The 16657-nt window shown below is 38.0% G+C and overlaps 1 protein-coding gene across 3 annotated transcripts in view; it reads left to right on the top strand.

Moving 5' to 3' along the window:
* Positions 1 to 16657, top strand: part of BICC1 (BicC family RNA binding protein 1) — a 102528-nt gene that overhangs the window by 46531 nt on the left and 39340 nt on the right. For all 3 annotated transcript variants that reach the window (XM_064662408.1, XM_064662410.1, XM_064662409.1), the window contains one exon: positions 2337 to 2406. In XM_064662408.1, coding sequence (XP_064518478.1) covers positions 2337 to 2406 — 70 coding nt within the window. The remainder of the gene's footprint in view (positions 1 to 2336; positions 2407 to 16657) is intronic.

The following is a 16657-nucleotide window of genomic DNA, read 5'->3' as shown; positions in this document are numbered from 1 at the left end:
ACTTGTGAGTTGTCTTGTTCATTTGATAACTGCTGTTATCAGGACATGTGGCATAACACCAAGTTTTCACTAATGAAGCTGTTCCCATTGCAACATGCAGTTGAGGTTTTCATGGAATGATTCCAAATTTGTTTCAGGGGGAAAAAAAAAAAATCTTGGCACTTAAAAGTGCCTGGGTTGGAATGGTAAAAACAGAACAAAAATTGATGCAGTTTTCAACATGATCTTCACTTTCAAGTTTAACTGCTCTAGTAAAAACTCAGTTCCTTGTTATCTAGAGCTTTGTGATGCTCCTGCTGTTGCAATAAATACCTAATAAATATGATAATAGTTTAAAAAGCAAGCAGTATAGTTGAATTTGTTCTTAAAGGTTCCTATTAAAGCCCTGATTTATCATAAAGGTTACAGCTTGGAACTGAAAGCCAGCACACACTGAGCATTTTGATACTTCAATAAATGCTCTTACTTTAAATGCAGCCAGATTGGTTGTTTTTGGGTTTTTTTGTTTTTTTGGTTTTTTTTGCTTGTCTAAAACAGGAGATAAATTTGTCTTTGTAGTGACCAGACTGAGTTGCCTTTTTGGTCTAATGTGGTAATTTTTAGCATTGCTTTCTCCAAAGAGCTTAAGGATATTAGATGGCCAAATCTCAGTGGCTGCCAGTCAGACTACTTTTCCTTTGAAGATCTCATATGCATCTCTCTCATATGTCCTCAGAATGTGCATCTCTGAAGTTGTGGGCTTTCATTTTATTTTAGTTTAGCATCAGAAATGGGGAGGATTTAATTTCTTTAAGATAGAAGTCTTTATTGACTGATGGGATCTAACACTTGCCTTGAATGACATTCATTCCTCTTCTGTCTCCTCTCTTGTGGTTCCTTTTATGTTGGATCTTCTTTAACTCAGTCCTGCGCCATTCTTTGTTTTAGCATCTCTCTCCTCCTTTTAGCTAATGCCTTCCAATTTTCTGTGTATTTTGTTGCCTGTTGCACAACTGAGAGTAATCCTGGCCCAAAGCCTTCTGTCAGAGACAAGTGAATTCTTTGAAACAGCTTTTTTAACATCTGGATTGAAAAATTGGGAAAAGTATATGTATGTTGCTGATGAATTTCACCCTCCTGGAAATGTTTTATTTCAGCTGTAACTTATTATCCCATAGTTGCTGAAACCAAAAATATAGTATAATGAAGTCTGGCTGACACTTTCAGTTTTTCCACATGGCGTACTAATCTGGAAGTTGTTGTGATGTCCTGGGGGTTTGGATGTAGAAGATAAGAATTGAACTGTTAGAGAAACCTGCCTTAGTTCTGAGTTTTACTGTTGTGGAAAATTTACTGGTATTCTAGCTGTTTTCTTTATGCATTAGCATTTGTCTGGGAAGTGTTTTTTCTAATTATTTCGACATTTTAATTGTTTTCATTATCTCATGGTGAGAGGTATGATCTCACCATGCTTGATGATGACATCACAATATAAAAGAGAAGGTATTTAGTCTCTGTAGACATGCCCAGAGCTTCTTAGAGCTGGATTTCAATTCATGTACGTGAAGTCTTTGGTGTCCTGCAGTTCCTTTCCTTGTCTCACCACTAGAAGGGTTTGTGAAGCACTGTAACTCTGACAGAATGAAATTGCAGTATAATATGCCCATAATAGGGTGGTGAACTTCACTGAAACAAGGCAGCAACAGAATAAGTCAACTCTGAGCCAAATGACTGCATGGCTCTCAAAGTAGGAGAGAGTGTGTGTGTGTGAAGGGTTTTTCCCTGTTGGCTGGTTAGAGATGTACAGAAGGTTGTACACTGTGTCATGATAAATGCTGTCAAATGTCTACTCTGACCAGCTAAACTAAGTATTAAAAATTGTCAAGTCTGGGTAAGCTTATAATGAAAAACTGCTTTTGGGTAAAGGTGAGGCAAACTGATATACCTTGACCTATGGAGGCCCAAAGGACTCAATTTAAATTTGATAGGCTTTACTTGTAAACTATGTTGAGATAACTAAAGAAAATTTTTTGTTGAATTGTAAAGGTTTGAATTTCTCTCTGAGATGGACGTGGAGATGCTGTAGGTAGTAGTGCTCATTTGAACTTCATGGAAACTGCTGAGCATCTTGGGTTTGCTCTCTGGAATTCTTTGGAGTGATCAGAACTCAGCCCTGTTTATTAACAGACAAAAATTCTCAAGGAAACCAGAAATATAGTTAATGGCTTGTGCTATTTATAAGTAATAATAACCAACAAACTTAAAAATGGTGAAGATCTTTTTTTAAAAAGCAACTTATGACTTTGTAGAAGAACAATAAAAACTCAATTTTGCATAACTGCTTTCTGTTTTAACAGATTATGGAAGAAACAAATACACAGATTGCTTGGCCATCCAAACTGAAGATTGGAGCAAAATCGAAAAAAGGTATTTTATCTTGTTCTTTTTATGGGGTGGGAGGAGTTGTTATAGTAGTAAAACCACAGAATAAAGAAATTTATTTTTAGAGTCACTTTTATCAGTACTGGAAACCTGAAATATTTTCATTTCAGTCTGTTTTTCATAGAAATTTCATGTTGATGTTATCTTGGCTTTATGTAGGTATTTGATATACAAACCCATTCTAAGGAGTTTGCAGTTCTACGAGTACCTTATTATCAATACTGTTGTATTTAGTGTATTTAGCATGTGCTAAATATAGAATTATAAAAATAAAAGAATTAAAATAGAATTATGCAGCTTTCTGCTGTATGATTCTGCATCTAATTGGAGCAGCTTCCTTATTTTACAGCAGCTAAAGTCAGTCTTTCTGGTAACGTTGCAAATTAGCGGGTGTTCTGTGGGGTTTTTTGTTTGTTGCTGTGGAGTACAGAGATGTGTGTTGGTCAAGCCCAGCAGAACATTAAATACTCATTGTGTCCCTGGCAGAGACAGCCTGCATGCTTTTTTGGTTTCTTTAGGAAACCTGAGTTGGAGCTGTTTCTAAGGAATGACCAGTATTATGTGTTTTAAACCATGCTTCTTTTGGAAGTCCAGCCTGTTGGTGTGAACTAAATACACAGTCTGGGACATCTCCTTTGGAAATGAGCTGCCTTGTTCTGTTCTTAGGGAATCATAGCTGTGACTGAATGAAAGGAATGCTTCATTTCTCTTCTCCATGAAAAAATGAAATTGGGGGTGATTTTTACCATTGGCTGTATTTCTGTTCAGGATGATACACATTAAAACCCAAGAAAGTGGAGATCAAATGATTTCTCTGTACCTTATATTAAGAGTGTGTAGGTGGAGACGTGGGCTAATAACCTTTGTAAATGAAGGTCTTATGGGAAGAAAAATGATCCCTTAGAAAGGTGCAGGATTAATAACATTTTTATGGTGTAAAGTGAGATTCAGTCTCTGATGTACTTTGCCACATGGTATTAAAGTCCAAATTGATTTAATTCTCTTTCCCCCACTTGCATGGAAAAAAATCTCACTAAAGCAGGGAAAATGGGGAAGGAATTCAGACTGGAAAAAATGAAGATGTTATGTATGCATTAATGTGTGGAAGTAACATTTGTAGTCAGTGCAAACCTGTGTTCTGCCTGTGGTGTTCTGCACACTCTGCCTGAGGTGCTGTGAATTGATGCACAGCTAAAGCTCCCCAGGGAACAGAGGCATGAGAGTTTGTTTTTCTTTTGAGGGGAGAAAAGAAGAAGTAAAGCAGTACCTGCACCTTTTTTTTCCCTAAATTTAAGTGAGCCTACTTCTGAAGATGAAAGGTGGATGAAAGGCCATGAAAAGAGGGGTAAGAGAGGTGTCTGTCTATGGTTTTTTTTATTGGTACTTTGAGATGCAGCTTTTTAAGTAGATTAATTTGTGAATTTATTAGTGATCTCAAGTAGAAGATAATGTGGTGAAGCTCTCTCAGTATATGGAATGAATTTGGATACCAAGGGAAATAAAAGAGCTACGAGTTATGAGCTGATAATAAAACTGAAAATTGAAGGAAGGGAACACATAATACAGCTGGGCAATACTGAGTGTATCTCAGTGGGAATGATTATCCTGGAAAGTCTTTATGCCAAAAGAAACTTCAGATAATGATGGGCTGCAAACTACACAGTTTAGCAATATGCTCTACTATTAAAAAAGGTGTTTCAAATGCCTATGGATTTCAGGGTGGCTCCAGAGTTAAGGCTTGTACTCTCTGGCTATCTCTGGTCTGCTAAATTGTGTGTATATACACCTAAGATAATAAATTACAGTGTGTGCACAAAGAACCCCTTAACCTAAAGGTTTCTATTTCTTGTGAAATAAAATGTAGTTTATATGTTCTGTTAACACTTGGTACCAATTGTTTGCAATTCTGTAACTTTCCATTTGCAGCTACAGCAGCTGTTTATGTAGGGGAAAATATTCCAAGTGTTTAACATACTCTAGCTTCACTTAATGGCATTTTGTGATTGAGAGGAGAGTCTGCAGCAAATAACTGGCTGTTATTTGTCCCCTCCAGGGACTTGAACTCGGAACATGCTTTTTCCCTGTCCCTTGGGCTGGGAGCTGAGTGCCTGAGTCATCCAGCAAGGGAGAAGCTTGCAGGGATGGATGGACAGCCTCGTACCCCAGCCAAGTGCTGTCCTCTGTCATAATCAAGTGATAGCAGATTTTTCATACAGTTTTGCAGCTTCACTTTCTGGGGGTGTGTGTGTGTGTTGTGGCCTTTGGTCATTCACAGCTCTCCTCCCAGTATAGGGGAAAAACAATAATGAGGAAAACACATCTAGTTTTGCTTTTGTTTCTGTGATATTGTTCAGTCTGTCATGAAACACTCGGGGCTTAATGTGTTGCTCTTCTCACTGCTGTTGACAGTTTTTTTTTTCATTTGACACCACTGATGACAAATCAATAAGGACAGACTACATGTTTTCTTTTGAATGGAAACACAAAGGTATTGAAATTGCAGACAAGGTGTAAGGTTCAGCAAGGATATAAAGTTCTGCAAAAGACCCAGAATCCTTTTGTGATCTTGTAGAAAAAAAAATGCTATGATGAAGCTGGAGCACTAAGAGTAGATGACCTGTAAGTTGTCAAATTGTTTTGTTTCTTTGTTTAATTATGGATTACAACTTTTAAATTGATGATTGCAAAATGCAATATATTAAGTATCATAGTGGTAATTCATTAATTTACACTTGATAAATATTTTCTGATTTTTTTTTTTTACTTGCAAAAGACTAGTGTCTGGATTTAACAAATACAAAATTTAAAATTTTGCCAATTAAAATTTATCGTTTAATGTGAAATTTCTGAAATAGGACTTTGCAAAGATAGAATTTAAAAATAAACCAACAAACAATTATCTACTCTCAACAGTTTCGTAAGAGCCAAACAGGAATTTCCTGGTTTTAATGAACACCATATGCTACAGTCTTGCTCCAGTGATGAGGGGTGAGGAGGGTTAAAGTATTTTGAAATAAATGTTTACAAAACACAAGCAGATATAAATCTTCCAGTAGCATCTTAAAGCAAACCATTTGTTCAGGTTGACAAAGAAATCCCATAACATTAGGATTTAGAGAGGGAAGTGAACAATTTAAAGCTTTTTATGAGTGATTCCTGTCCATCAGTAATGAAAGAATGGGCACTGGCACGTTTTGCTCTGCTTTGCACTGGAGCTGTGGAGTTCAGGGTGTACCAAAACCTCCTGTTCTGGAGGTTTGAGGTCTTCTGTAGTGAAATGAGTTAAAGATCAAACTGAGACAGTAACTTCTGCTCTCAACAGACCTTTTCACTCTGTTATAGTTACTGTCCCTTAGGAATGCTGTTAATTGTCTTTTAAAGATTTATTCAGTGGTATAAAAGTATCAGTAGATTGCCAAATCCTAAATGGTCAGATGCTGTAGTTCCACAAACACTTTCCAGACAGACATAAGCTAATGTGGTTTTTTTTTCCCCCCTCTCCATTCCCAGTATACTGACCTGTCCTGTTCTTCTTGTCCAGCCCTTTCTGCTGTGCTGTCACTAGTGCTTATATTGCCACATGGGGGGACCAGGTTGGCTTAAAACTAAGCGTGGATAATTTTTTATTTTTGGAGAGGGAGAGTTCCTTGTGCATTTGCCTCCACCCTCACTGTATCCTCAGCCTGTTTCCCCACATGTCTGTATGGACCTGTAATGCTGAATGCACTGGGAGCAGGTGAACATCTTATTACTCACCAGCGGTGCCTTTGATGGTAATTTAAGGTGTTCTTTAGGAAATGGGTAAATGAGAGTTCATATTTCACTCATATTCCTGACTACATTTTATTTTTAAATCCATGTGTCCCAGCATAAGAATCACATCAGCTCCTGAAAACTTAGTTGCTCTAGGCAGGAAGTCGTTCAGGGAGTTGGAGCAGGGAGAGATATTCTGAGAAGTTAAAGCTGTAAAGGCAAACGCAAAGTAAATTGAACTTACAGAGCAGGGATAACTCTGGGGTTTCTTTCACCATTTGCTTTTAAAAAGGACTTCTCATGCTCTTTTTCATTTACTGTTTTTCCCATATTTTCACTCCTCTTCTATTTTCTTCAGATTAGTCTCCAGCTCTTTATTGATGTCATCTCTTGAAGTTAGCAACTTATTTCTTTTCCTTCTCTTTTGAGCTGCTCTTATTTTATTTCACCTTTCATTTGCCATTTCTGGTTTTTTGGGGGTTTATATTGCTTTTTCTTTGTTTTTGTTTTTCCTCTTGTTAATCATGCGTTTTTAGTTGGTTAGTGAAAATCTAGTCCATGTTTGGTGTCTTTTACTTTTTCCTCACCTGATTTTTCCTTTTACTCATTCTTTCATCATTTTTTAATATCTTTTTAAAATTTAAACTTGTTTCTGTTGTCAAAGCATTAACTACCTGCTATTTTTCATTAGCAAATCTCAAACTCAAGTCAAGTGCATAGCATGTGAAATTTATATCCAAGGAGAATAGCAGGAGGAAACACAGTGGTACTAAAGACATTGGAAAGAAGGCAGCAATAATTAGAACTGGGCACTGCTGACATTCATTGCCTGGCAATTTAGTTTCACACTTTTTCTGTAAGTTTTGCCTTTTGCAACTTATCTTGCAAACAGATTCCACTATTTTATTCTTTGCATCTTAAACTGCAAAGGTAATATGCACAATGCAGTTAGCAGCTGTAATACCACATTTGAGGCAATTAACTCTACAGAGAGACTTCAGCCAAATTAGTAAAATATCACTCCCATTTATTGGAGTGTCGTTTAGCACTTTGAGCATTATGATAAAAGCTAGAGGCTGATTTTTTTATTTTTGTTAAAATAGAAATGTCAGTGCATGATGAACTCAAGGCCAAACTTGGATGCAAGTTACTGCCTTAGAGTAAGCTAAAATGTTTGTTGCTTCAGACCTCTAAATCAACTTTCAGTTGTTTCCTGGTATTGTAATAAAAGCTGAAGCTCATATCTTCAGATGAAATAGGGAGGGAGAGAAGAAAGAACTGCAGTGTCAGGCTGTGCAGCCTTATGAAAGTGTGCAAATACAGTGCCAGCTTATTTCCTCTTTTGCCACAGGTTTTCTGATAAATCTCAAATCTGATTTTATGCTTTTCAGAGAGTGTATTTTTTCTCTCTTCAGACATACTTAGTTTTCCCAATTCAGTTTATCAGCACAATCGTTTTTTTGAAAAGAGTGCAGACTGTTTTCAGTGCTAAATCTCTTACAGTAAGATATACAGTGGGTTACCATATGAGCAGTTCAGTGTTGTGCTCGCCAGCTTAGTGTCCCCTGTGCAGGCACTTCATCACTTACACACGTGTCCCATGGAGAGATTACATCATTTCTTAAAACATAAGTGCATCCCTGTTATGCAGCATTGCTCTTGGTATTGGAGCTGGTCTAACTCCCACATTTGTGCAAAGGAGAGACTGCTTCTCCCACACTGAAATATCAGTGAAACACGGTGCAAAAAAGCCTGTGGGTAACACCTCAAATTGTTTGCTTCAGTATATTAATGGATGCAAGTATGACTTTGTCAATGCTCAATGTTCAAACCCAATATTTTATTATAAAATATCAGTGATAATGGAAGAATTAATAATCTTGCACAGCATTATTTTGTAGGAGTTGTGTGAGCTTTAAACAGTTGTGTGCTGTAACCTCTTCTGGTTTGTCTGGAGGGCTCTAGATTCCCCCTCCCCCCCCCCCCAAAAAAAAAACCAGCCAACAAAAACCCACAACCCTAAACCTCACCAAACCAAAACACCCCTAAGCAAAGCAATGGACTCAATGAGGCAGCAGTTGAGAAACTTTGAGTAGAATAAAAGTGCCTGTGTGGCATAAAGTGGTTTTGGACTCTTGCTTCAGGAGATTCTGTCTCATTGCATTGATGATGTTTTGTAATAAATGCAAAGCTTAAAGAAATGAATAGATTTGTCTGCTTTCAATTATGTCTGGGATTGCTGAAAAGCTCAACGGGCTTTGGTCTGTGCTACTAAACTTTAAGTTAGTTACATACTTAATTTTCTTCTAAGTACCAGGTGGCTTGGTGTACTTCAGAGGCTGGCATGTTTGCAAAGTGCAGTTATATAACCTGAAATGTTCCCCAAGAAATTGGCCAAGTCTGAGTTTAGTCAAACAAGAATAAAAGTCACTAAAAATTGCGTGATAGTTTAGGCCATTTGCTGCTTCTTTGTTGTGGATAACTCCTAAATAGAAAATGCTATGCTGTATATGTGTGTGTGTTCATATCTTCACTGAAAGGGTGGTTAAGCCTTGGAACAGGGAAGTCCCATCCTTGGAATTGTTCAGAAAACACGTAAATGTGGCACTTGGTGCTGTGGTTTAGTTCACAAGGCGGTGTTCAGTCAAAGGTTGGACTGGATGATCTTGGAGGTCTTTTCCAAGCATAATGATTCTATTGATTCTCTATAGAATAATGACTGTTAGGATTGCTTTATTTTTAAAATCTTCAGTGTTTTTATTTTCTGAGTCTTTACATATACATATTATCCCTGCTTAATATAGTTGCAGCTGTAACACAGCTTTTTAGTTCTCTGTTTTCCTTAAATGACTTCATTATGCTGGGCTCAAGAGATTAGCTTTTTTTCCCTTTTTCACAATGCATATATATTATGTCTGATTTTAATTTTGTTAAAAAGTAATTTAGAACTAGCTCTACTGTGGAAAAAACTGCAGTTTTTGGCAACACAGCATCTATTAACTATCCTTGCTGAGCTCCAAGATCTTTGCCTTCTCATTTTGATTGTAGCCATAGAGGTGTAGTTTCTTGTTAGTTTGGATTTCTAGATCAGAAAAAAAATCTGCCTCAAGAAACCAAAAACTCACTGCAAAAAAAGGCAAATAAACCCCACAACATCCCTACAACCCAGAACCCAGTACAGGGATATGCAAACCCACTGATTCAAACAGCAAGAGTTCTTCTATAATAAACTCTGTCCCTGAGTGTTGCTTTCAGTAATGGTTACATTATCAATAATGGTACAATATCATAAAACCATTTCTGAAAGTGTTAATAGAAGTGAATGAAAAAGAAATTGCTTGGGTTTATGGCCTTTATTTGTTTGGGGGGGGAGAAGGTGTTGTGGTTTTTTGTGGGGGTGTTGTTGTTGTTACGTTTTTTGTTTTGGTGGGGTTTTTTTAATTCATGTATAAAATGTTTTTAAAAATGACCAGATAAGAAAATCAAACCTATTTTGGTTCTGTGTTAAACTTGAGTTGATCCTGTCAGGTTAACCTGGCTATGTGTGCTGTTTGTGCAAATGAGGGAGTATAATATCAGCTTTTGTATTTGAATTACTGAATTCAAGCTCAGCAAGGATAATTAATTAATGCTGTGTTTGTTTTCCAAAGAAGTTAAAGGTTGTATATTTTTCAGAGATGGTTGAAGTTGCATGGAAACATTTGCTTACAAAGGCTACTTTTTCTTATTACACCTGATAGGATCTTAAGTCTTTGAATATAAAAGTGAATTCTGCTACTTTTGTAACAAGTACGCCCATGTAAATCATGTGATAAAAATATTTGTTTTGCAAGTCCTCTTATAGTTTCACTCACTTATAAAATTGCAATCTCTTCATTCATAGCCATATATAACCTCTAAAACTGCATAAAAATAATGTGGTGAATAATGCAAAACAGAGCTTTGTGTGCTGGAATTGCTTGTTATGCTTCCCAGTACTTATCTGTGTCGCTGATTTATCAATCTTAAAGAAAAATACCCTTTACCATAAATTACTGTAAAAGGAATGGATAGTTTGTGTTTCTGTAAATGCAGTAATGCACTGAGTTTTATTTTGCACATAAGTCTTAAATGCTGTCAACCCCACCTGAGAACATCACAGAGCATCACAGAACTATCAAACAGTTCAGGCTTGTTAATAAAACATGTAATGGTAGTTTTTTGTAGTTTTGGTCAACTCCTGCTCTTGACCTACTTTCATCTCTGTGTGATGTTTTAAGTAACAATAATTAGAAAAAAAAAAAAACCACCATAAAACCAAAACAAACTGATAGAATGGAAGAGAGTGAATGTGGGATGTATCAACTAATTTTTCCCTACCTTTAAATTCAGTGCTATGAATAGCCACTTAATTGGCTTAGAGCCTGAAGCTCCAATTAAAAAAAAGATGGTGGGGAAAATTAATCAGGTCCTTGGAGACCTGCAGTGGTTCGTGGAATTTTTTGTATGAACTTGAGCTTCTCTTCCACTAAGATGTTATTGCAAATTGTGCCAACTGTCCTGCAAGGCTGAACCCTGACTCTTGATAGGAACCAAAACCTATGGAGTGATGTCCTTTCCTGAACAACCACAGCCTGTAATGTGGTCTTTAACTAAGGATGCAGAGTGATGCAGAAAAGTGTGTTCTGAAGTGCCTCGATGCTTAAGCACTTACAAACAGAGGTAACTTCTGTACTGGTTCATGATCAGATTTTAATTTGTTTACTCTCAGCAGTGATTTCAGTGTGCAGATCAAGGGAAATGTAGGCTCCAATTGCCCAGAAAGCAATGTACTGTACACCAGCTGGGACTGTGCCAGCAGTTCCATTGCTGCTGCTGATCCAAGGATGGGTTCAGGCTCTCATGGGGCTGTTGGGTACCTTCCCTCATTGGTGTGGATCCCCACCTTTCCAGGTGAGGAAATAGTGCCCTGTGAGTTAACTGATTCAGTAAGGTGAGTGGAGGTGATGATTTGAAGCCTCTGCTGTGGGCACCTGTTCCCTCAGGAGAGGAGCTCTTCACCTGCCTGCACAGAGGGCAGCAGAAAGACGAGCCTTTGAAGTCACTTCATGTGTCTTTCCCAATCTCTAAGTGGAAACAGGGTCCTAGTGCATCAGTTTGAGGCAACCTCTTGTAACAGCAGTAGACACAGTAGTTTTTGATCACATACCCCTAGGACAACTTTATCCCATAAGTTGTGAGCAACCATTAAGGTGCACTTTGTGCATTTTCCAAGCACGCGGGGAGGCAAGGGTAGTAACTGCTTTTGTGAGAAACAAAATCAGGGAAGACAGAACTGTTTTCAGAGCTGGTAAACAGCACAGTTGTGGTCTTATCTCCCTTGCCTTGCTGCGTGCCTAGGGTCTGTGCCTCTGCCTCCATAGCTACCTGCTAGGCAGCCCAGCCCTCCAGCCTGGCGTGCCCTCATGGCCAGCCCACAGACAGGGGACATTTGGGGCCCCTGGTCTATTGAGGCCAGGGCTCTTTTGTCAGCAGAACTTTTCCTAAAGCTGTTTGGTTTTGGTTCCCAAGGTATAAACTTGTAGGTCTGACTTCGTACCAGCTCAGTAAAGGTTTTCTCAAAAATCTTGGCATTTAGATGCCTTTTCCTTGTTGGCGCCCATGACAACAGAACCATTGGTTTGGGTATTCTGTGTCAGCTCTTTCTGTGGGCAGCAAAATTCCTTTGCAGCTGTTATTTGACCTCACTGAGACCAGGAAAAAAGATTCACCCTGTTATGCAATTGTCCAGCTGATAACTGTGTATATAAGTAGATTTTTTAAAAAGGATTTTGGTCATATCTTAGAAGTAGCTGAATCGCGCGTGTGTTTCTGCAATGGGATTGAAAGTTACTCGTGCCAGGAGATAAATGGTGCTCTGTAATGTTTCTTGAAAATGCTGACAGGATTTGGGGGATGGGAAGATAAGAAATTATCTCTGCAGTTTCTTCATAAAATAAAATTTCAGTCAGATCTGGTACAAGATCTAGTAAACTCTGAGTTTTTTGTGTTCCTTACAATGGCATTAAATTTATTTTTGTGCTTGACCTTTCTACAGCAAAAGTATTGCTATTTTGCATTTTCCCATAGGTAAAAATTCATTAACTTGATAAATGGGACATCTTATATACCTTTTTTTTTTTTTAAATCATGCAATGTAGGTGAAACAAAATTGAATAGTTAAATAATCTGTAATACAGAATAGCTTTGTTTGCAAAGTTGTTTAAAGATGAAGTACTTGCTTGATTATTTTATTTCTCTAATTATGATGGATTCTAATTTGTGTCCTCTGAATTGCTTAAAACTGGTTTATCTGACTTGATCTTGGGCTGTGGTAAATCAAATATGCGTTTTCAAAGGAAATAAGATGGTGAAAATTCGTAATATCCTGCATTATCCTCACTGGCAATTATCAGAATATGGAAGATACTGGTCAAATCCTTAACTGACACAGAAATTATCTCAGTCTGTCAGGCTTTAGAGCACAGCTCTGGCTGGAGTCATCTGCTTGTAATGCTGTGTGTTATCTGCTTGTTAGCTGGTAGTTCTCCTTTTTTTTTTCTTTAGAGAAGGGATTGTTCATCCTCTTTAGTATTCTCCATAAGAGAAGGTGAACTCCTGGTTTCAAATGTCCATAGTACCTTTTTGTTGTTTTGTTTATCACCGTGTACTTTTTCCTGGGTTTATTTGGAGAAGTGTTGAGAAAGATCAAGTGTCATGTTTCACCATTCTTTAAATATAATGTACTTCTGTTTCTATGTGTTTAAATCACAGTGGTTTGAAGGTTTCAAGGGATGTTGAGAAGTCCTTGATTCCAATCTAATGTTATTGCATGCAAACATATGGCACTGACACGAAAAACTGAGTTTGCCAATTTAAACACATCAGTTACACATTAAGCATTGGTCAGGGAATGGAGCTGATGTGTTAGGTTAGTAAAAATCACTTAAATTTTTGTTTTGATTTGCAACTAAAATGGCTTGAGTGGAGGAGGCCAGAACACTCCAGCTTTCAAAAGCTCAGAGAAACTCAGATGTGCAGCAGAAATCTACTTCGGGGTCTTGTCACAGCTTGGAGGGGAAAAAAATTCATATGCCCACAGATATTACTGGGGAGAACAATACCTTGAAGGAATAATACCTAATGTGTGATATTCTGTAACTGACAAAAAAAATTGTAGCGTTTTTAGAGTTTCTTGATGCAGTGTTTCTGTAGGTGCCTTCCAAAGACCACTCTCACCCAAAGAGAGACAGTGTCTCACCTGGTGCATTCCTCTCTCCAAACCTGTGCAAATCCTATAAACTGTCTAGAATTGCAGTGTTATGTGAGTGTTATCCTATCTCTGCCAATCTCACATTATAAATGAAATTCGGGGGGGGGGGGGTTGTAGTTGCTTTGGTTTCAAACATTCTTTATGCTTTGTAGTCTAAATATAGATTGAGTCTGTGCCAAAGATCGAGTGCAAACATACAAAACCATCATTGATAGAAGTTCTAGTATCTTTAATTACTTCCTCTGGAAACTATAATTTGAATCATATGATATTTTGGAGTAGCAGTAGAAGGGGAATATCTGAAAAAATAGCTATAATTTAAACTTTTCATCTCTACAAACTTAACTTTGTATGAACTGTGCTAGTCATTTCATTCCTCGATTGTTTGGCAAGACCAACACTTCCTGTAAAGCAGGTCAGATCTAAAAAGAACAAAATCTAGGGCATAACTAGTGTTCCAGTGACTTTTTTTTTTTTTTTCCCCCAGATTTCTAGCACTTAGAAAATGTTATTTTATGGCAAATGTTTGTTGATAACTGGTAGTTGTGGCTGTGTGGCAGCACTGGAGCTGTGGGATTGGTTTAGTTTAACTGGTGAGACCAACACCATCTGGCAGTGTTCATCAACCAAGGACTGTTGGCAAATGTGTACTCCCTGTATTAACTCCTGTCAAAGGAAAAGGCAAACGAGCTCTTTTTAATGGGAGGAAAGCTGTGGGAAAGGAAAAAGTTGGAAATGAAGTGAAATGGGGGAAGTGAGAGACACAGAAAGGAAATGAGAGGCTGTGAACAAAGTGAAGGCAGTTGGAAAGAGGTAGATCTGGTTCAGCAAAGGAGTGGCAGGAAACATGAGATTAGAGTGGGAGTCTTAAAGAAATGAGGATTTCGAAGGATTAGAATAAGGAGTTAATGACAAAGATGGTGTGAAGACAGTGGGAAGACAAATAAGAGGTGAAAAGAGGAAGATGTCACAAGCAGGACCGGGTGAAAATGTGTCCAATAAAAAGTGGAGAGGAGGATTCCAGCCCTGGGCTCATAGGCGTTCATGAACTTCAGATATGTATCCTAGTCTTGGAAGTTACACACAAGATTCTTCCTTGATGAATATCCTGGGTGAAAGCTGGTAAACACTGCTGTATTGATGTGCATGTCCATTCCTGTCCTAGAGCAGTGATTAAATACCTAACATGTCACTTTTCTCACCTAATGTCTTTGTGCAGCTTCCATAAAGATGCAATTTTTGATGACTGCGATTGCAATTTGTTAGACATTTAACAGATGTCTTTTTTCTTGTATCAAAACATAAGTATGATTTAAAATATTGGGAATGTAAAAACATTAGTTTCTTGGCCATGGGATTTGAGGATATTGGCAATTTCTACTAAAAAAATCACAAAACAGAATCAGAATGTGTGCAAGTAAACCAAAACAGCAATAAAAAGGATTAATATTGAGTGCAACTTTCATCCAGCTTATTGGATTTGTGTCCAGTGCAATGCCAAATAATGTAAACTCACTGATTTTGCAACACTGGAGGAGAGCAATAGCCAAGAAACTAAGCTCAGAAAATGTTGGGCTCCACGGAAATGTTTTGTGGAACTTGCTTAAAATACTCGAATGCCCAATAGCTCTCCCTGGGATTTCTAGGAGGAAATTTGTGTTTCTGTGAAGCCAGACATGTGCAAAATGCATTCCCGTGTATAGTTCTCCTCTCCCGTTTCTCTCGCAGTGAGTGCAGTGAGCAGCTAAGCTCATGTTAGCTCTTCTGCCTCTGGGTACTGCCATGTGGAGGATTCCAGAGGTGAATTGACTTGCTTGCAGATGTGCATTGGGTCACTTCAAAGAAATCTGAGCAGTCAGAAGGAGTGTTTGCTCTTTGTGAGTGGAAAGTACCCACAGAAAGTAGCTGCTTGGGTGCAGTATTTGTTGGTTTGTTTTCTGCTTGCTGGAGATTTGTCTGAAACTTAAGAATAAGTCCAGTGACTTTCTATCCTTAGAATGATTGAAATGTGGCATCTTTGTTTCTGTTAGATATTGGGTTGCCCAGAGGAGCAGTAGATGCCCCATCCCTGGAAATGTTCAAGACCAGGCTGGATGGGACTTTGAACAACCTGAGTAGTGCAAGGTGTCCCTGCCCATGGCAGGGGGTTGAAACCAGATGATCTGTAAGGTTCCTTCCAGCCTAAATCATTCTGTGATGTTCTCAGGCTCTGTCCCATACTGTGCAGCTTTTTCATTGAATGTTAATTCATGGGAAAGTAGGTATTTATAAAATTTGTAAGTGGCATCGAGTTGACAGAACACAATTTACGCTCAAAACAAATTGAAGGAACGATGGAAAATGAGTAACAACTCAGTAATGGCAACTCAATACAGGCTGCTTGGAGAAGAAACCTCAGGTACACAGTATTCAAGGGGTTTAAACTTCGTGGTGTACAACAGAGGAAACAGGCACTGGAGTGTGATGCTGTATCGATAGAGAATAAAGCAAACTGGGTTGTAAATAATATATAGAAATATCTATCTTGTGCAACTTAGTACTGCTGGGGTTTCATCTGTGAAATCATAGCAGTTACCCATGCTGATTCTCAGTTTGGAGACAATCCAGGGGAAAGCAAAGGAGATACTTGAAAACACAAATTGGGAAGAGTTTAAAAAAAATGTAATGTTATATATAAGCTAGCAAAAAGGCTATGTGAGTGTAGGAAAAAGGTGATTGCTATCAGTGTCTATTTAGGTCAGGATTAAACACAAACATTTGTCTTAGAGATTCCTCTTGAAGGACAAAGATAATTATTGCAGTAAGTTGCATAGGCTTTGGAGTCCCTACTAGTGGAGATTTTTCAGGACAGATTAAATAGTTATCAACAGTGCTCTAATGTACTAGATCCTGCCACAAAGGTGCCTTAAATGATCACCTGTAATAGCTTAGTCCTTCACTTCTGAGACTTCTTAAAAAAAGAACTGATCCCAATTCAGATGCTTACTGAGGGATGCTGCAAGAAGAAATCCCTTTAGAAAAGCCACAGTGGTGCACATGGGTGCACTAGGGAGAGGAGCAGACTTTTGGATTCTGTAAGTAAAGATGGAGTTGATTCCAGAGTGAGGGGTTTGGAAGAAAAAATAAACCAAAAAATTACTATAGAGAAGGCCACTTGTAGCATGAATTATCGGTAAAATGCCAGACAAAGAT

The sequence above is a fragment of the Pseudopipra pipra genome, chromosome 8 (assembly GCF_036250125.1).
Source record: "Pseudopipra pipra isolate bDixPip1 chromosome 8, bDixPip1.hap1, whole genome shotgun sequence".
Taxonomy (NCBI): Eukaryota; Metazoa; Chordata; class Aves; order Passeriformes; family Pipridae; genus Pseudopipra; species Pseudopipra pipra.
The sequence above is the reverse complement of the archived record's forward strand: the minus strand, read 5'-3'. Positions and strand labels throughout refer to the sequence as shown.